Genomic DNA, 20,967 nt, shown 5'->3' on the forward strand with positions numbered 1-20,967 from the left:
ACTATGTCTATACAGCAAAGAAAAAAAAAAAAAGACACATGACCTGGGCTCTGAGACTCACTGGCAACTGTCTTTGGTTTGCAGGCCTGATGCTGTGGGGTTTAAAAATAACAGTATAGATGTTCAGGCTCAGGCTGGAGCCTGGGCTCTGAAACCCAGTGAGGAGGGAGAGTCTCTGGGTATGTCTACACTGCAATTAGACACCCACGGCTGGCCCATGCCAGCTCACTCGGCTTGCTGGGCTCGGGCTAAGGGGCTGCTTAATTGCAGAGTAGATATTCAGGCTTGGGCTGCAGCCTGAGCTCTGAGACCCTCCCACCTTACAGGGTACTAGAGCCTGGACTCCAGCCAACGCATGAACGCCTACACTGCCATTTTCAGAGCAAACCCAGCCAGCTCAGCTGTAGTTCAGAGTCGAACATCTGAAGGTGATCTGTAACCCACTCCTTGGTCTTTTGAATTACTTCTGTGTAACATTTTATAAAGTTAATTATAAATCTTTATTGAAGGGAACTATTTTTATCCAGCAAATAATTTTCCCCACCCATTTGCTTTAGAGTCTGGTGGAAAATACAGTTGGTAGACAGTACAACAACCAGTATCTTTAAAAAGCAAAGAGTGTAATTTTTACCTTTTTCTAAAGCAGTTTGGGTGGGAATAGATGAAAAGCAGAATAATCTCATTAGGTAGGAGCAGGCTTTTAGAGGCTGGCATTAAGGTGACCTATAAAAGGAAGGGACATTGAGCCCTTTTTTTTTTATGTAAAAAGCCCTGAAAGGCTATGTGTGGTGTCCTTGAAGTTCTTTTTATTAAGTGTCAAAATAATGAAGAAGCCATGCAATTCCAAGGCACAGACTGAGTAGATATTCAGAATTACAGACTGCACTTAAAACTGTCCACAGCCTTTTTACTCTTTATAATATCATACAGTAGAACACCAGAGTTACGAACTGACTGGTCAACCACACATCTCATCTGGAATTGGAAGTATGCAATCAGGCAGCAGAGACACATACACATATAAAGCAAATACTGTACAGAAAAGTACTGTGTTAAACGTAAACTACCAGAAAAAAAGGGGTGAAAATTTAAAACAAAATAAAGGTTTGACAGGGTAAGTTAACTGTTTCTGTGCTTGTTTCTTTTAAATTAAGATGGTTAAAAGCAGCATTTTTCTTATGCATGGTAAAGTTTCAAAGTCAATGTTCAGCTTTTGAAAGAACCAGAACGTTTTGTTCAGAGTTATGAACATTTCAGAGTTGCAAACAGCGTCCATTCCTGAGGTGTCCGTAATTCTGAGGTTCTGCTGTACAACATCAGTATAATCCAGAGATACAGTTTCCAGTTAATTTGATCTTGCTATCCAAGTCCTGTGCTTTTCTTCATCCAGGCTTCCAGCTGTACTGATTTTATTAAGAATCCTTCAATTTTCTTTTCCAGAGAGGTGATAGTGCAGAAAGTAACTTGTTTAGTGTTTTTATTCATCATTCCTTGGGCAGAAAATTCCTCTGAGTCAGTGTCAGTGGGTGCACCTGACTGCATAGTGCTGTGGGAGGCCCTGGTGGTATCTCCACTTTCAGTGTCCTGCAGATTTTATGTAGTTGCTTTATATTGCACAATGGAAGAAAAGGTAAACCCTTATGATGACTGAATAAGCAAGAACTCCAGTTTGTTCTTGCACTTGGTTTCCTGCTCAGGCTCCATCCCATAAAAAGTCCTCCCCATCCCCCAATTTTTTTCCTGCTAGTGGTGGGTTGTTTTTTTTTAAATTATCTTGGAAATAGCTAATTCAGGTCTTCATTTTCCTGGATTTGTAGGAGGAATCCACAGAGGACTGACATGTGCTTTCTCAGAACTCAGGGAAGAGGGGGAGAAGGGGCACTGAATCTTTTGCAGTGAGAGCTTTTCTCCCAAGTGTTTAGCAGGAGTTTGAGTTAAACAGACATTAAGAAAAAAAACCAAACAAACAAAAACAAAAAACAACATAAAAATCTGTACCCCCATTTCCTGTCTTGTGATGTCATTCTGCTGGTTCTCCAGTCCTCCAGCACAATCAGGGACATCTAGACCTTATGTTTCTCATGTAAAAAGCTGAGTTTTTTAAAAAAGAGTGTTTCACACCTTACTTTTATTGAAGATAAAAAGTGTAAAAAAAGGAACAATCCTACAATTAATAATATAAGCCTATCTTCAGAATTTCTCCCCTCCTTCAAGATATGCAGGCAGGTCTTTGTCTTCCCTATCTATTACAACTTGGTTCCAGAAGGGTAAAAGTTCTCCACACATCTTGAAGGTCTTTGGTCACTATTGCTTTCCCATCCACTGCTCCTGTAGCTCTTAGAATCTAGCCACATCTGGAATAGTGGAACTAGGGCCTGGTCTACACTAGGGGGTGGGGGATTGATCTAAGATATGCAACTTCAACTACGAGAATAGTGTGGCTGAAGTCGACGCATCTTAGATCAAATTAAAATTACTTACTTTGCGTCCTCGCGGCACTGGATCGATGGCCACGGCTCCCCCATTGACTTTGCTTCCGCCTCTCGCACTGCTGGAGTTCAGCAGTCGATGGGAGAGCGATCGGGGATTGATTTATTGTGTCTACACTACACGCGATAAATCGATCCCTGATAGATCGATTGCTACCCGCCGATCCGGCGGGTAGTTTAGACGTATCCTAGCAGATTCTTCTGTTTCTGCAGACTGTGCGAATCCATAGATTGCCATGGCAGCAAATATGCTAAGTGGAGGTTGTGACCCTAAGCTCTCTGAATTCACATCCTACACTTTTTGTAGTAATATTTGTACAAAATATGCCTTGTGAGATATCATTTAAAAACTAACACACTGATTGTTAAAATTCTTGTGTAAAGTATGTATGAACACAAGCTGAAATTATGACTATAAAATGTGCTTGCAAGACACGTCTGAGGAGGGAGGAACATAGAATCATAGACTTTAAGGTCAGAAGGGACCATTATGATCATCTAGTCTGACCTCCTGCACAATGCAGGCCACAGAATCTCACCCACTCCTGTATCAAACCTGTGTCTGAGCCATTGAAGTCCTCAAATCATGGTTTAAAGACTTCAAGGTGCAGAGAATCTTCCAGCAAGTAACCCGTGCTCCATGCTGCAGAGGAAGACGAAACCCCCCCAGGGCTTCTGCCAATCTGCCCTGGAGGAAAATTCCTTCCTGACCCCAAATATGGTGATCAGCTAAACCCTGAGCATGTGGGCAAGACTCACCAGCCAGACACCTAGGAAAGAATTCTCTGTAGTAACTCAGATCCCACCCCATCTAACATCCCATCACAAGCCATTGGGCATATTTACCGCTAGTAGTCAAAGATGAATTAATTGCCAAAATTAGGCTATCCCATCATACCATCCCCTCCATAAACTTATCAAGCTTAGTCTTGAAGCCAGATATGTCTTTTGCCCCCACTACTCCCCATGGAAGGCTGTTCCAGAACTTCACTCCTCTTATGGTTAGAAACCTTCGTCTAATTTCAAGTCTAAACTTCCTGATAGCCAATTTATATCCATTTGTTCTTGTGTCCACACTGGTACTGAGCTTAAATAATTCCTCTCCCTCCCTAGTATTTATTCCTCTGTTATATTTATAGAGAGCAATCATATCTCCCCTCAGCCTTCTTTTGGAGTCTCCTTTCATATGACAGGTTTTCCATTCCTCGGATCATCCTAGTGATGGTCCTCTGAACCTGTTCCAGTTTGAATTCATCTTTCTTAAACATGGGAGACCAGAACTGCACACAGTATTCCAGATGAGGTCTCACCAGTGCCTTGTATAACGGTATTAACACCTCCTTATCTCTCCTGGAAATATCTCGCCTGATGCATCCCAAGACCGCATTAGCTTTTTTCACAGCCATATCACATAGTCATCCTGTGATCAACCAATACTCCGAGGTCCTTCTCCTCCTCTGTTACTTCCAACTGATGCTTCCCTGGCTTATAACAATAGTTCTTGTTAATAATCCCTAAATGCATGACCTTGCACTTTTCACTATTAAATTTCATCCTATTACTGGTTTCAGAGTAGCAGCCGTGTTAGTCTGTATCCGCAAAAAGAACAAGAGTACTTGTGGTACCTTAGGGACTAACAAATTTATTTCAGCATAAGCTTTCGTGGGCTACAGCTCACTTCTTCGGATGCATAGAATGGAACACACACACAGGAGATATTTATACATACAGAGAACATGGAAAAGGTGGAAGTATGCATACCAACTGGAAGAGTCCAATCAATTGAGATGAGCTATTGTCAGCCGGAGAAAAAAAACCTTTGAAGTGATAATTGAGATGACCCATAGAAGGTGTGAGGAGAACTTAACATAGGGAAATAGATTCAATTAGTGTAATGACCCAACCATTCCCAGTCTCTGTTTAAACCTAAGTTAATTGTATCTAATTTGCATATTAATTCGAGTTCAGCAGTCTTTCTTTGGAGTCTGTTTTTGAAGTTTTTTTGTTGCAAAATTGCCACCTTCAAGTCTGTCACTGAGTGGTTAGAGAGGTTGAAGTGTTCTCCCACTGGTTTTTGAATGTTATGATTCCTGATGTCAGATTTGTGTCCATTTATTCTTTTGCGTAGAGACTGTCCGGTTTGGCTAATATACATGGCAGAGGGGCATTGCTGGCATAGATTACGTTGGTAGATGTGCAGGTGAACGAGCCCCTGATGGCGTGGCTGCTGTGATTAGGTTCTATCATGGTGTCACTTGAATAGATATGTGGACAGAGCTGGCATCGGGCTTTGTTGCAAGGATAGGTTCCTGGATTAGTGTTTATGTTGTATGGTGTGCGGCTGCTGGTGAGTATTTGCTTCAGGTTGGGAGGCTGTCTGTAAGCGAGGACTGGCCTGTTTCCCAAGATCTGTGAGAGTGAGGGATCATCTTTCAGGATAGGTTGTAGATCTTTGATGATGCGCTGGAGAGGTTTTAGTTGGGGGCTGTAGGTGATGGCTAGTGGCGTTCTGTTATTTTCTTTGTTCGGCCTGTCCTGTAGTAGGTGGCTTCTGGGTACTCTTCTGGTTCTGTTTTTTCACTTCAGCAGGTGGGTATTGTAGTTTTAAGAACTATTACTATTACTCCAGTTTACAAGGTCATCCAGATCTTCCTGTATGATATCCCAGTCCTTCTCTGTATTGGCAATACCTCCCAGCTTTGTGTCATCTGCAAACTTTATTAGCACATTCCCACTTTTTGTGCCAAGGTCAGTAATAAAAAGATTAATAAGATTGATCCCAAAACCGATCCCCAAGGAAGTCCACTAGTAACCTCCTTCCAGCCTGACAATTCACCTTTCAGTACGACCCATTGTAGTCTCCCCTTTAACCAGTTCCTTATCCACCTTTCAATTTTCATCTTGATCCCCATCTTTTCCAATTTAGCTAATAATTTCCCATGTGGAACCGTATCAAATGCCTACCTGAAATCGAGGTGAATTAGATCCACTGCGTTTCCTTTGTCTAAAAAATCTGTTACCTTCTCAAAGAAGGAGATCAGGTTGGTTTGGCATGATCTATCTTTTGTAAAACCATGTTGTATTTTGTCCCAATTACCATTGACCTCAATGTCCTTGACTACTTTTTCCTTCAAAAATTTTCCAAGACCTTGCATACTACAGATATCAAACTGACAGGCCTGTAGTTGCCTGGATCACTCTTTTTCCCTTTCTTAAAGATAGGAACTATATGTTAGCAATTCTCCAGTCATACGGTACAACCCCTGAGTTTACAGATTCATTAAAAATTCTTCCTAATGGGCTTGCAATTTCATGTGCCAGTTCCTTTAATATTCTTGGATGAAGATTATCTGGGCCCCCCGATTTAGTCCCATTAAGCTGTTCAAGCTTGGCTTCTACCTCGGATGTGGTAATATCTACCTCCATAGCCTCATTCCCATTTGTCATCCTACCATTATCCCTAAGCTCCTCATTAACCTCATTTAAAGACTGAGGCAAAGTATTTGTTTAGATATTGGGCCATGCCTAGATTATCCTTAACCTCCACTCCATCCTTGGTGTTTAGCGGTCCCACTTCTTCTTTCTTTGTTTTCTTCTTATTTATATGGTCCTTTTACTATTGGTTTTAATTCCCTTTGCAAGGTCCAACTCTACATGGCTTTTGGCCTTTCTCACTTTATCCCTACATGTTCTGACCTCAGTAAGAAGATAGCTTTCCTTGCTGATCACTCCCATCTTCCATTCCTTGTAGGCTTTCTGCTTTTTCTTAATCACCTCTCTGAGATGCTTGCTCATCCAGCTTGGTCTACAATTCCTGCCTATTAATGTTTCCCCCTTCCTTGGGATGCAGCTTCTGATAGTTTCTGAAGGGCAACAAAAATGGTTAGGAGGCTGGAGCACATGACTTATGAGGAGAGACTGAGGGAACTGGGATTGTTTGATTTCCAGAAGAGAAGAATGAAGAGGGATTTGATAGCTCCTTTCAACTACCTGAAAGGGGGATTCAAAGAGGATGGATCTAAACTGTTCTTAATGGTAGCAGTGGGGGAGGTTTAGGTTGGATAGTAGGAAAAACTTTTTCATTAGGAGGGTGGTGAAGCACTGGAATGGGTTACCTAAAGAGGTGGCGGAATCTCCTTCCTTAGAGGTTTTTAAGGTCAGGCTTGACAAAGCCCTGGCTGGGATGATTTAGTTGGGAATTGGTCCTGCTTTGAGCATGGGGTTGGACTAGATGACCTCTTGAGGTCCCTTCCAACCCTGATATTCTATGATTCTATGAACCTCTTTCACCCAAGACTCCAAGACTCCTTCCTCACAGCTGGAAGGATCTTTATCCCAGGGTAACCCTCAGGAAAATGCATTTCATCTCTTTCACCTAAGAAAAAGAACCAGCCCTTTGACTGTGGGAGATTCTAATATGGGACTTTGGTCAGCTATATTGGAATGTGTGGTAAGGATTTTACCTTGAACCTAGCTTGTTAAGTTTTAGCTACTAGGAAACGTTTTATCTTTATTTTTCTTGTAACCATTTCAGACATCAATACCTTATACCTGTACTCACTTGAAACCTATTTCTTTGTAGTCAAAGAAACTTGTTTTATTTTTAATCTAAATAAATTCAGTGTTTAAACTGAACTGTTTGGTAATTCCAGTTAAAGTAGCAAACTGTTGAACTGACCCTTTACAGACCTTTAATATCTAAACTGCCCAGGAGAGAGCTGGATGGTGCAGAACACACATTTTTTTGGGAAAACTCAGGACTGGGAGTGCGTTGGTGTCACCCTGCAGGTAGTAACTAAGACTGGTGGAAACCAGAGGGGGGCTGGAGTGTTGCTGACAGGCTGCTGGGGTCAGAGTTGTTGGACCAGGGCTGCAGCTACACACAGACACTTGGGGTGACCTGCATGCTGGCAGGCTGTTTGTGAGTGGCCCAAGTTGGGAGCTACAATAGCAAAGCATTGTGTGGCATGCAGGTTTGCGGTGCAGGTGGTGACACAATCTCTCTCACTGATCTGGAATGCACCCCAGAATGTGACAGAGGGCAGCATAGATTAATAGACCTGCCAAAAGGCCTTTTCTCAACCTCTTTGGAGAGCTGGAGTATCAGTTTGACATTAATTCTGAAGCCTGGCTTTGTCTGTAGCATTACAGAATCAGTAAGCCAACAGATTCATCTACTTGATGATGAGCTACACTGGGGGGATTTCTCATTTCACCTACCCCCTTCCTAGGCAAATGGAGTTGACCCTGTGAATGCTGTTGACCATCCTGACCTCTTTTATTCCCAATTCATGGAGCATAGGAGCACATCTTTCTCTTGTGGCCGAAGAATTAGGATGGTGTGTGTCAAAGGAAAAAGTGGCGTAATGTCATTAGGAAGAATTGAGGCAGGTGGACAGTGGTACAAGAGGGAGCAAATAGTAAACTCATTTCTCTAATGCTTTTTTAATAGGGTCACCCTGCTCCATATAAAACCGTTTCAGCCCGAGCAGGAACACCATCCACTATATTGCGACTTCCAGCCAGTGTTTTTCAGGATGTTTTCCAGAAGTACCCTGAAACTCTTGTCAGAATGGTACAGGTAAGACTGATCTGTAGTTGGTTTTTGTTAAATGTAGTATCCATCTTTCCTTTAAAAGGTTTTTCCCTATCTGGCCAGCTAGTCTATCCTTCTGCTGGTTCAGAATTGTTCTCCTTAGCATATTCTCAGGGTTTTGTCCAATATTTAAGTGTCCCAAGTGATGGGACTACCACCACATATCCAAGGAGATTATCGCAGTCTGATTGATCTTTACATTAGGTGGGGATGAGGGAAATATTTCCTAAATGTGTCTTGGCTTAATTTCATCACCCTTCCTTGGACCAATGTACCAAAGTTCCTTCCCCCTTGAGGCCAGATTCTGCCTTCAGAAATATGCAGCTCCTGTTACTGTCCATGGGGGCTGCCTCTGCTCATCAAAGAGCAGAATTTGGCCCTAGATATTTACTTCTCAAACATCTGCAAACTCTGAACTTTTGTAGCAGTGGGTACTTAGAATAAGTTCTAATCTTTGCACTTAAATAATGCTAACTTGAATAACCTCAAATAATGCTACCACTTAATTAACTCATATATCATTCTTAACTTTCCCCTGGATATGTGCTGGGCAAAGAATGGCAGAGGCAAATCTAATGGCAATGAAGACAGCTTATTGCCCCTCTGTAAGTTTCCAATGTCTGTAGTTCATGACATAGTGTCTTTCCTAGGGACTGGTCATATGTCATTCCCTCGCTAACCTCCAATACGCTGTCCGTTTTTGAAGATCTTGAAAAAATGAGGGCTTAGAATCTGAGCATCTGGGTGCTCAGCACTTCTGGAAATCAGTTTGTTTTTTTTCATTGGAATAGACATAGATCAGCCTCTTGGTGAATAAGCAACCTTATCCATATGCCAGACAAGATGTTGGGAGATAGGGAGAAGTGGGGAAGGAAAGAGGAGTCTAGTTAAAGTGGAGAGTGACAAAGGGGAGATGCTAAGTGAGAACTGATTGCTGTAGAGAACTGTAGATTTTGGATCATATGCTCTTATGAAGGGTGTTTATGACATCAAGATGTCATGATCAATATCATCATTACTTGTTTATTGCCAACAGTGTATAGGCCCTTTATAGTTCTTGCAAGAGCCTCTAAAATTGGGACACCAGACCCAAGTTGCCCCTTGAGATTTTGTTTTGTTTTAATAAAATTACAAACACCCCCTTCCCCCAGTTGGGATTTTGAGGTCTTCATACCAAAGAGAGGTGCCAGACACTGCATCTGCTTAGCTGGCTGCCTGGGTCCCCCCCATGCCCACTCCCCTGCAGCCAGCTGAGAAGCTGCTGGCCTTCCCAGGCTGTCTCCCCCGATCCCCTGAGGCCAGCTCAGGAGCTGTCTGTGTCCCTGCTTGCCCCAGCCTGGCTCCCTCTGCCCTGGAAAAAGACTCACCTGCTTGCTGCAGTCAGAGCCAGGCTGGGAACTGCAGCCATCACACAAGCTGGGAACCTGGCTTCTGGCCAAAACAGCTGAAGATAACTTTTTGGCCTGAAGCCACTCGATTGGCCAGATGGGGAGAGCTGACTGGCTGCAGTGGTGCAAACAGCTGATGGGGTCTGCCCATGCAATAGCTGATCCTCCGGTTGGTGCTAAGCACCCACTATTTTTTTTCCATGAGTGCTCAAGTCCTGGAGCACCCACAGAGTTGACACCTATGGTGTCAAGTCTTTTGGGTGGTGTCTCTGGCTCAGCCACCTACTGTGTCTCTTGGTGAGAGATCCAAGTTTTCAAGCCACACAGCACTCTTCTTCAGCTGTGGGGAAAGGTATTCTCAGCATCACAGCAAAATGCAAAGTGGAACAGAATGTTTAGCATAAGTAGTTAGCACAAATTGTAAGGGAAAATTCAAGGTAGCATGGCCTGTTAACACTTCTGTAGTCATAGGACAAAAAGAGTGGGTTAGTGGATGGTGGCGTATTTGGTATTCACCTGCTCCCTGTGTTTGATCTACCTCTCCTAGATCATCATGGTGAGGCTCCAAAGAGTGACATTCTTGGCTTTGCACAACTATCTTGGCCTGACCACCGAGCTCTTCAATTCTGTAAGTGTAGAATGAAAGCAATGTACTCTTATCAAACTGTAAGTATCTGATTCTAACCCTGTCTGTGGGAGTGTGTCTTCTCTTCAGTAGCTCGCAAGCATAATCTCAGTATAAAACTAGCATGAATTTATTGTTTGCAACAATATTAATACCATCGTGCTTGAGAGTGAAGCTCTCAAACTATAAAATCTGCTCAGTGCTGAAGCCTGCTGAATAACATTTCGTTTGGGCATTTTTATTATGGAGGCTATCATGGCTGCCAGGCTACCTGCACCTCTGTCCTCTTTCTGGTCCCTCTGAGTGCACCCCCTCAGGTGTAGGCTCTTGTGTCTTTACCTGTTGTGATGCTCTTCTCCAGTGCTCCCAGAACCGTAAGCCAATATGCAGGGCCCTACCAAATTCATAGTCCATTTTGGTCAATTTCATGGTCATAGGATTTTTAAAATCCTAAATTTCATGATTTCAGATATTTCAGTCTGAAATTTCACAGTGTTGTAACTGTTGGGGTCCTGACCTAAAAGGGGGTTGTGTGTGTGGGGGGGGTCACAAGATTATTGTAGGGGGTTGTGGCATTGCCACCCTTACTTCTGCGCTGCCTTCAGAGCTGGGCTCTTGGCCAGCAGCCGCCTCTCTCTGGCCACCCAGTTCTGAAGGCAGCAGCACAGAAGTAAGGGTGGCATAGCATGTGTAGCCACCCTTATTTCTGCACTGCTGCTGGTGGGATGTTGCCTTCAGAGCTGGGTGCCCAGCCAACAGCTACTACTCTCTGGCCACCCAGTTCTGAAGGCAGCACAGAAGTAAGGGTGACTGTAGATGAGCCAGACTCACCCCTGCGGCGTCTCCTGCTGGTTATCCTGGGAATTAGCTCATTCCAGCATCCGGAGTGCCCTCTGCTGTCTGGGCGAGGCTCACATTAGTGAGAAGTGTAAAATTTGCCGCTCCTTCAAGCCGCGTACAAAGAAGGAGCGTGAGATCCGACTCCAAGCTCTCCTCATGGAGTCGGCATTGGCCCTGGCACCGGCGCGTCGAGCCAACCCTGCGCCGGGCACCTCGTCTTCGGCATGCAGCAAAGCGCTTCCAGTGCGCCGTCCTGATTCCACGGCTGGGACTGTGTCCTTGGTGCGCAGCGAGGCACCGTCCACGAGCCAGCACCGCTCCCCTGCTAAACAGGGGAAGACTCAGTGGTGCCAAGAGAAGGAGAGGGGTGAGGCCAGACCCGAGTTGGGCAGCCCACGATCCCCATCGGGACATAGACCTCCGACTCGCGCTGAGCAGAGTAGTCCAGTCCTGTCCGCGCGAGCCTCGCCCAAAGAACGCATGCCTTCGACGCCAGAGGCAGCTCAGGCCGCGCGTGATATCCTAGCGCTTCCGGTGCCGGGAGCACCGCCTCAGTCGGTCCCGTGGAAAGCTGCCCTTGGGCGCCCATCAGCCCTCCTCGTAGGTGTCGGACGTCAAGGTACCTTCCCGAGTCGAGGTGCCGAGCAGAGCCCCGTGATGCACGTCAACTCTGCGTCCCGGCTCTTCGGTGAGCGGATCCCACTCCTCCGGTCTCGGACGCCATCGAGGAGGTGATAAGAGACAGCGCCGTTCCTCCTCCAGCCAGTCTGAGAGGAGCAGGTCTCACCGCCGTCAGCACTGACACTCGTACTCAAGCGCCCGCCATCACAGAGGCCATGCTCGGAGTGTGTCGGGAGAGTCCCCGGCACCAAGGCGCCGTGGACACAGGTGCCTCAGGGAGTCCAGAGACACCTCTTCAGACATTTACCTCTTGACTTCTTCCAGATTGAAGTCTCGGGGCAGGAGCCATCACGATAGAGACCGTTCCAGTCGTTCTTATGGCACCTCATTCCTCCAGGACTTCGGCGTCTCATTTCCAGGCCGTTCCCTGGCAAGGACAATGGTGCCACTGGGCACCGTGGCCTCGGGCACCGTGGCCTCAGGCACCTGCACAGCCAAGACCTCGCTCCATGGCGGGAGCCTCTCAGGGCCGCCCTGCGTCGCCTCCCCGGCACCGGGATCAGACCGTGGGCGCCGAACCCCCGGCACCGACTCTGGCGCTGGACCCGGACGTCGAGCCTATGATGCCTTGGGTTGCTGAAGGCACCACACCCTCTATCTCTTCGGCGCAGGGTGATTGAGTTGCGGTGCCGTCTCCCTCTTCCCAAGAGGACTTCAAAGCGCACCAGGAGCTGCTTAGGAGGGTGGCAGCAAATCTCGAGCTCCGGGCCGAGGAGACGGAGGACCCCTCCGATAACCTATTCAATGTCCTCAGCTTCTTGGTACTGGGGCATGTGGCCCTCCCATTCCATCAGGGAGTAGCCAACATCACCACTGGCCTCTGGCAGACCCTGGCCTCGCTTGGGCCTATTTCCAAAAAGGCCGAGAGGAAGTACTTTGCCCCCACAAAGGGTCACGAGTACCTATACACCCACCCACTCCTTGGTGGTAGAGTCGGTCCACCACCGTGAGCGGAATGGCCACACCAAAAGACAAGGATGTTCATAGACTGGAAAACCTTTGGGAAAAAGGTTTATTCGTCCGCAAGTTTCCAGCTCAGAGTTGCCAACCACCAGGCACTACTGAGAACGTATGAGCCCCTTCTTCGGGACAAGGACGGAAAGGAGTTTTGGGCTCTGATCGACGAGGGTGCAGCCACGGCCAAAGCAGCTCTCCAGGCGGCTTTGGATGCAGCGGACACAGCCGCTCGTATGATGGCTTCCGCAGTCTCCATGCGACGGGCGTCGTGGCTCTCGCTCTCGGAGCTGTCGGTCGAGTCCCAATCTATAATGCAGGACCTGCTGTTTTATGGCAAGGCCCTATCTGCGGAACAGACAGATACCAGTCTGCATGGGATGAAGGACTCCCGCACCACCTTGCAGACACTAGGCCTCTATGTCCCGCCCCCTAAGGACAAGCCCAGGCCTCAAACCTCTGCTCCTCTGGCTTGGGGCAGATATGAACCCCCCCCTAAGCAGCAGAGGGAACAAAGGTGTCGGTCCCAATACCAATCCCGTTTGGCTCCACGGCCGGGAAAACAGCATTTTTGATTCATTGAGGGGGGTCACCGGGCCTCCTCCGTATAACATCGGACCAATGGGTCCCAGCACCTTCTCCCAAGGGTACAGGCCGCAGTTTGTTTCCTCCTCTCCCAACTGTCCAGGCAGCCGGCTGGGGTCCCGGAGCATGCCCTCCTCCTCCGCCAGGAGGTAGAGCGCCTCCTCTCCCTGGGAGCGGTGGAACGGGTACCTCGGGAATACCAGGGCAGGGGTTTTTACTCCAGGTATTTCCTCATCCCAAAGGCGAAGGGCGGGCTTCGGCCCATCCTCGACCTGCGGAATTTCAACCAGTTCCTGGTTCGTTCCAAATTCTGCATGGTGTCCCTAGCCTCTATTATTCCATCCCTAGACCAAAGGGATTGGTTTACGGCGCTGGACCTCCAGGATGCGTACTTTCACATCCACATTTTTGAGGGTCACAGGCGTTTCCTCCGTTTCATGGTGGGTCAGGACCATTTCCAGTTTACGATCCTCCCCTTTGGCCTCTCTACTGCCCCCAGGGAAGAAGGAAGATCCAGGGAACTACAGGCCAGTCAGTCTCACCTCAGTCCCTGGAAAAATCATGGAACAAATCCTCAAGGAATCAATCCTGAACCACTTAAAGGAGGGGAAAGTGATCAGGAACAGTCAGCATGGATTCACCAAGGGCAGGTCATGCCTGACTAACCTAATTGCCTTCTATGATGAGATAACCGGCTCTGTGGATGAGGGGAAAGCAGTGGATGTGCTATTTCTGGACTTTAGCAAAGCTTTTGATACAGTCTCCCACAGTATTCTTGCCAGCAAGTTAAAGAAGTCTGGGCTGGATGAATGGACGGTAAGGTGGATAGAAAACTGGCTAGATGGTCGGGCTCAACGGGTAGTGATCAATGGTTCCATGTCTAGTTGGCAGCCGGTATCAAGTGGAGTGCCCCAAGGGTCGGTGCTGGGGCCGGTTTTGTTCAATATCTTCATTAACGATCTGGAGGATGGTGTGGACTGCACCCTTAGCAAGTTTGCTGTTGACACTAAACTGGGAGGAGTGGTTGATACGCTGGAGGGTAGGGCTAGGATACAGAGGGACCTAGACAAATTAGAGGATTGGGCCAAAAGAAATATGATGAGGTTCAACAAGGACAAGTGCAGAGTCCTGCACTTAGGACGGAAGAATCCCATGCACTGTTACAGACTAGGGACCGAATGGCTGGGCAGCAGTTCTGAAAAAAAGGACCTAGGGGTTACGGTGGACGAAAAGCTGAATATGAGTCAACAGTGTGCCCTTGTTGCCAAGAAGGCTAATGGCATTTTGGGTTGTATAAGTAGGGGCATTTCCAGCAGATCGAGGGATGTGATCATTCCCCTCTACTCAGCACTGGTGAGGCCTCATTTGGAGTACTGTGTCCAGTTTTGGGCCCCACACTACAAGAAGGATGTGGATAAATTGGAGAGAGTCCAGCAGAGGGCAACAAAAATGATTAGGGGGCTGGAGCACATGACTTATGAGGAGAGGCTGAGGGAACTGGGATTGTTTAGTCTGCAGAAGAGAAGAATGAGGGGGGATTTGATAGCTGCTTTCAACTACCTGAAAGGGGGTTCCAAAGAGGATGGATCTAGACTGTTCTCAGTGGTAGAAGACGACAGAACAAGGAGTAATGGTCTCAAGTTGCAGAGGGGGAGGTTTAGGTTGGACATTAGGAAAAACTTTTTCACTAGTAGGGTGGTGAAGCACTGGAATGGGTTACCTAGGGAGGTGGTGGAATCTCCTTCCTTAGAGGTTTTTAAGGTCAGGCTTGACAAAGCCCTGGCTGGGATGATTTAGTTGGGTTTGGTCCTGCTTTGAGCAGGGGGTTGGACTAGATGACCTCCTGAGGTCCCTTCCAACCCTGAGATTCTATGATTCTATGATTTACAAAGTGTATGGTGGTGGTGGCTGCCCACATCAGGAGAAAAGGGCTGCAAATCTGCCCCCACCTCAACGACTGGCTGCTCAAGGGCCGGTCTCGGTCTCTGGTGCAGCAGCACATGAGCTTCCTGCTAAACACCTGCGCAGCTCTAGGCCTACTGGTAAACGAGGAGAATCCACGTTAATCCTGGTTCAGCGCATAAGCTTTATAGGGGCGCTGCTGGATTCCCGGGTGGCCATGGCCTCCCTCCCACGGGACAGATTCGAGATGCTCAAAGCTCTCATCACCTCGGTCACGGCCTTTCCGGTAACCACGGTACTGGTATGCCTGCAAATCTTAGGCCACATGGCAGCATGCACCTATGTGGTGTGACATGCCAGGCTTCGGATGAGGTCCCTTCAGCTCTGGCTGGCCTCCCGGTACTCCCAAGCCAGGGACGGCCTGGACAAGGTAGTCACGGTGCCGCCCAGGGTGGTGGCAGATCTCCAATGGTGGTTTCTCCCGAGCAACATGCTCCAGGGTATCCCCTTCCGAGAGCCCCCTCCCTCACTAGACCTAGTGTCGGACGCCTCTGACCTGGACTGGGGAGCCCACATGGGGGATTTCAGGACCCAGGGCATGTGGTCACCAGAGGAACTGACCCTGCACATAAATGTCAGGGAGCTCAGGGCCGTATGCCTGGTGTGTGTGGCATTTTGCCAGCACATACAGGGGAAGGTGGTCAGAGTCCTTACAGACAACACGACTGCCATGTATTACGTCAACAATCGAGGGGGCACGCGTTCCTAGGCCTTATGCCAGGAAGCCCAACTCCTGCGGGAGTTTTGTATAGCCCACAACATACTTCTGCGGGCTTTGTACCTGCCTGGCAAGAGCAACGTGCTTGCAGACCGCCTGAGCAGGGTGTTCTCCCAGCAGCACGAGTGGTCCCTGCACAGGGAGGTAGCCAGGTGGATCTTCCTACAGTGGGGTGCTCCCCAGGTAGACCTGTTCGCCACCGCCCAGAATCACCAGTGTCCTCGATCCTGCTCCAGAGCAGGACAGGGCGATATCGGATGCGTTCTTGCTCCTATGGTCGGGGCCCCTGTTGTACGCCTTCCCGCCCTTCCACTTAATAGGCAGGGTCCTACAGAAGGTGAAGTCAGATGGGGCGAGGGTTATTCTCATAGCCCCGGATTGGGCCCGTCAGCATTGGTACGGGTCCCTACTGCAACTCTTAGCGGCCCCTCCGTGCAGGAGGCCGCTCCGCCCGGACCTTCTCTCCCAGGAGGAAGGTCGTCTCCTCCATCCCAGCTTAGCCGCGCTTCACCTGACAGCATGGCTGCTCTGTGGTTAAATGAGGAGGAAGGCAGGTGTTCTGAGGATGTGAGAGAGGTCCTCCACACGTCGAACCTACCTGGCTAAATGGTATAGGTTCTGTATGTGGGCGAGGGATAGAGGTTCCTCTCCCTCCTCCGCGTCTATCCAGCTTGTCCTCGACTACCTCCTGTCCCTTAGGACCCAGGGGCTGGCGCCCTCCTCGATCAGGGTGCACCCGGCAGCCATTTCGGCTTTTCACCCCCCGGATCACATGATGGCCTGGTTTCTGAAAGGATTAGATCGGGCATTCCCTTACGCCAGACCCCCGGTCCTGCTCTGGGACCTGAACCTGGTGCTCTCCCGCCTCACAGGGCTTCCCTTTGAGCCTTTAGCCATGTGCTCGTGGTCCCACCTGTCATGGAAGGTGGCATTCCTAATAGCCCACCAGGTATCAGAGCTCAGGGCCCTGACTTCTGAACCGCCGTATATGGTCTTCCATAAGGACAAGGTTCAGCTCTGCCCTCACCCCGCTTTTTTGCCGAAGATAGTCTCGGCTTTTCACGTGGATCAGGATATTTTCCTCCCGATCCTCTGTCCTAAACCCCATTCCTCCAATGAGGAATGCTGCATGCACATGTTGGATGTGCGCAGAGCGCTGGCCTTTTACCTGGACGGAACCAGGTCATTTAGGAGGTTCCCCCAGCTTTTTATTGCTTCGGCCGAGCGTATGAGGGGACGGCCGATGTCCACCCAGCGGATCTCCTGCTGGATCATCTCGTGCATTCGCACCTGTTACGACCTGGCAGGGGTTCCCCCACCTCCTCTTGTGAAGGTGCATTCGACAGCCCAGGACTCATCAGCGGCCTATGTGGCTCATGTTCCTATTCAGGACATCTGTAGGGCTGCTACGTGGTCCTCTGTCCACACCTTTTCATCGCACTATGCGATCGTCTCCCAAACGAGGGATGACACCGGGTTTGGTAGGGCGGTGCTCCGCCCGGGTACCCCTTAAAACCTTACATTTAAACTTCTACCCTCCTCCATCAGGTATAGCTTGGAGTCACCTATAGTGGAATACACATGAGCAGTCCGTCGAAGAAGAAAGGACAGTTACCTGTTCTGTAACTGGTGTTCTTCAAGATGTGTTGCTCAGGTGTATTCCACGTCCCACCCTCCTTCCCCTCTGTCGGAGTTGTCTGGCAAGAAGGAACTGAGGATGGGGGGAGCGCGCAGCCCCCTTTATAGCGCAGTATGTCGGCGCCACTCCAGGGGTCGCAGCGCTGCTCCCCCACTATGGATACTGCTAAGGGAAAAACTTCTGGCACCGGTGCACGTGGCGAGCACGCACACCTATAGTGGAATACACCCGAACAACACATCTCAAAGAATGCCAGTTACGGAACAGGTAACTGTCCTTTTCTCACCTACAGTCAGTTCTCAGCGTCTTCAGCACAGATGGTTGAAGGGTTCATCTTGTATGGATTCCAAGACCACAGGCCTCTTTTGTCTAATTTAAATGATGATTAGCAAAGGGGCTCGCTCCCCTTCTTTTTATAGTCCAGTAAACCTGTGAGATGTATTCTTCTGAAGGATATCCCCAGATAAAGTTTTTCTCCTCAATTACTTGTCCCCCAAGAAACTGACGCCATCCTGTCTTCCGTGCCCTCCTCTCAGTTTGCTTTTCCTGTGGACTCAGATGCAAATGAACTTACACTGTCTCTGGTGTCACCTTGCTCAATTTACAATGGCGAAACAGGCAAAACAAGGACAAACTTGTTTATCGGGGGGGAGGGATAGCTCAGTGGTTTGAGCATTAGCCTGCTAAACCCAGGGTTGTGAGTTCAATCCTTGAGGGGGCCATTTAGGGAACTGGAGTAAAAATCTGCCTGGGAATTGGTCCTGCTTTGAGCAGGGGTTGGACTAGATGACCTCCTGAGGTCCCTTCCAACCTTGATATTCTATAATTCTATGCTTCCGCAGCATATTTTAAGAACATTTTACTGGCATACATACATAACTCTTTATACGCAACCCGTGCATACATCATGCAGTGATAGCCATGACCAGTGTGTTATCAGTTTTTTGTATGATACCTTGCAAGATGCTGTCTGGCTAAGTATTCTGACAGTAGTGTGTTTTATTTGCCTTTTGCTAGCTGGCACAAAGTGGCTCTTAGGGTCACACCTGTAATGGGGTGAAATGTCTGTTCTCCTGCTCCTGGACTGGGCTCTGGCCTATAGTATCCTGCGTAGCAGCTGTGCTTGCCCTGCAGATTCAACTGATCTTGTGCACCTACTGTTCTTCCCTTTGGAAGTCTGTGACTGGGGAAACAGTGACAAACAGCCATCTTAAATCAAAATATTGTTTGTTTTTGCAGTAGGAACAAAGCATAAGAGAAAAAGGAATTTTAAAACAGTCTGCACACATCTCTCTTACCTAGAGTCCTACCATCCCGATGGAAACCTAGGCAAGCCTACTTCTTCAGACATCCTCAGAGGGGTCCTGTGTCTCAACTTGGCTCCCCTGAGCAGTTACTCCCCATCTCTGCAGACAGGGTCCCTTTTAATTCTGCCAGAGCTCCCTTGTTCTTCCATGTTCCAATGCTTCTGCCTGTCCTGGTGCAAACCAGGGCTGTAGGTGGTCTGGCTAGAAGGCAAAATCATGAAGAGCTAATAGTTCAGGTGTTGTCTCTTAACAACTCTTACATGTTTCTGAGAGGTAGCTTATCTTGAGGCATTCTTTTCCTTCCTGTTATTGCAGTTCTGGGGCATATTTATGTCTCTGTTACTAAAAAGCACTTTCCTTTAAGTAATATATTTTATTCTTATTCTGGAATATGAATTATATATTTTGAATTTTAAAATGGGATTGAAGATGTGATAGAGTGTAGCGGGGTAGTCACCCCGCTCCTGCCCTGAAGGGCTTAAAACAGCCCTGGGAGAGGGCTGTGGCAGGGGAAAAGCTGGACTGACTGGGGGAAGCAGCCACAGGTGGGTCCACGCTCCAATCAGACTACAGTTGGCCCTATAAGAGGGCTGAGGGCCAGAGACTGAAAGTGTCTGTCTCTAGCAGTGGAGAGAGAAGGGCCTGGCTGCCTGGTTGCTGAGCAGGATACCTAGAGTGGAGCAGGGCTGGGGGAAGGCCAGAGGAGCTGGGGAGCTCCAGCCTGGAAAACCCCAGGTTGCAGGCCTTGCTAAAGGCCAGGAAGGGTACTGGGGTTGCAGGGGTGCAGCCCAGGGTTAGGAAAGGCAGCAGGTCCAAACCCCCCTTGCCAGTGATGAGTGGTTTACAGATTGCAGTCGGCCCCAGTGAGCGGGGGCTAGATGGTAGCTGGCAGTAGCTACTGAGGCAAGGTGGGGATAGGGGGTTGGGGGTTCCCCTGGGTGGGGAGACCCAGATTGTGGGTTACTGCTGGGGGTAGAACCCTGACATAGCGGGGCACTGGGGTCTGGGAGGGACACAAGGGCCAGCGGCAAGGCAAGACACCAGCCTGCAGAGGGTGCTCTGGGCTGGAAGACCTAATTCCCAGGACAACCAGCAGGAGGCGCCACACCGGTGAGTCGTCGCACTGCCACATGGAGGTTTGAAAACGTGTCATTTCATGGCTGTATGTGTGTCTGATGGGGGCATACTAACCCCACTCTGAGCGAGCAAGGGTTAATGAGCTGCAATGGGCTCACTCAGCCTCACCTTGTTACACCTGCACTCGTCTGGTGATGCAGGAGAACAGCTCAGTAGGTGGCTGAACAGCAAGGAGCACAGACTCCTGTCCTTTGGTTCCTGAGGAAAGGACCAGCTCAGAACCTCTGCAGAGACTGCTGCCTGCCAGAACCCCCTGGAGGATCATAGGTCTGGCACAGGATTATTGTTTTTTGGAGTTATTTCTTTGCTTTACTACAAAAAGGGCTCTTGGGCTGTCTGTGCTATCCAGGACAGGCCTGTCAAGGCCCTAACTAGACTGTTGCAGGGAACCCCTGCCCAGGAAGGGTTAGAACCTGCTTCAGTAAACTCTCTGTGGACTTTTGCACCCGACTCAAGTCTGCCTTGTGGTTTATCTTGGACCCTGAAGAGCATGGTCAGAATATGCATTGACTCATTTTCTCATTAACTTGGGGATCTTACTAAATATTTGACAGTATGGTGTGATGGGTTTGGTCACATAGACCCCCTTGGGACTGTCACCTGACATGCTGGAATTACCTTTGAGACTGTTTTCCTTGCCAGCTTGGTACTCCAGGACCCTGCCTTGTTGAGCCAGACACGCAGGCCTGCTGTAACACAGACCCAGGTCTGGTCCACGCCCCCAAAGCTGCAGACTTTAACCAAAAACTTGTCAGCAGGTCACCTTTCTCCAGCACCCAGACCCCAATGGGATCCAAACCCCAAATAAATCTGTTTTACTCTGTATAAAGCTTATATAGGGTAAACTCATAAATTGTCCGCCCTTTATAACACTGATAGAGAGATATGCACAGCTGTTTGCTACCCCAGGTATTAATCACTTACTCTGGGTTAATTAATAAACAAAAGTGATTTTATTAAGTTTAAAAAGTAGGATTTAAGAGGCTTCAAGTAATAACAGACAGAACAAAGTAAGTTACCAAGCAAAATAAAATAAAACACGTCAG

At 48.3% G+C, this 20,967-nt stretch overlaps 1 protein-coding gene across 3 annotated transcripts in view; it reads left to right on the forward strand.

The window, feature by feature from the left end:
- The window catches only part of PNPLA7 (patatin like phospholipase domain containing 7), a 420,389-nt gene that overhangs the window by 73,599 nt on the left and 325,823 nt on the right, over positions 1-20,967 (forward strand). For all 3 annotated transcript variants that reach the window (XM_044993121.1, XM_044993122.1, XM_044993123.1), the window contains 2 exons: positions 7,942-8,070; positions 10,021-10,101. In XM_044993121.1, coding sequence (XP_044849056.1) covers positions 7,942-8,070; positions 10,021-10,101 — 210 coding nt within the window. The remainder of the gene's footprint in view (positions 1-7,941; positions 8,071-10,020; positions 10,102-20,967) is intronic.

Source organism: Mauremys mutica, chromosome 18 (genome assembly GCF_020497125.1).
Source record: "Mauremys mutica isolate MM-2020 ecotype Southern chromosome 18, ASM2049712v1, whole genome shotgun sequence".
NCBI classification, from domain to species: Eukaryota; Metazoa; Chordata; order Testudines; family Geoemydidae; genus Mauremys; species Mauremys mutica.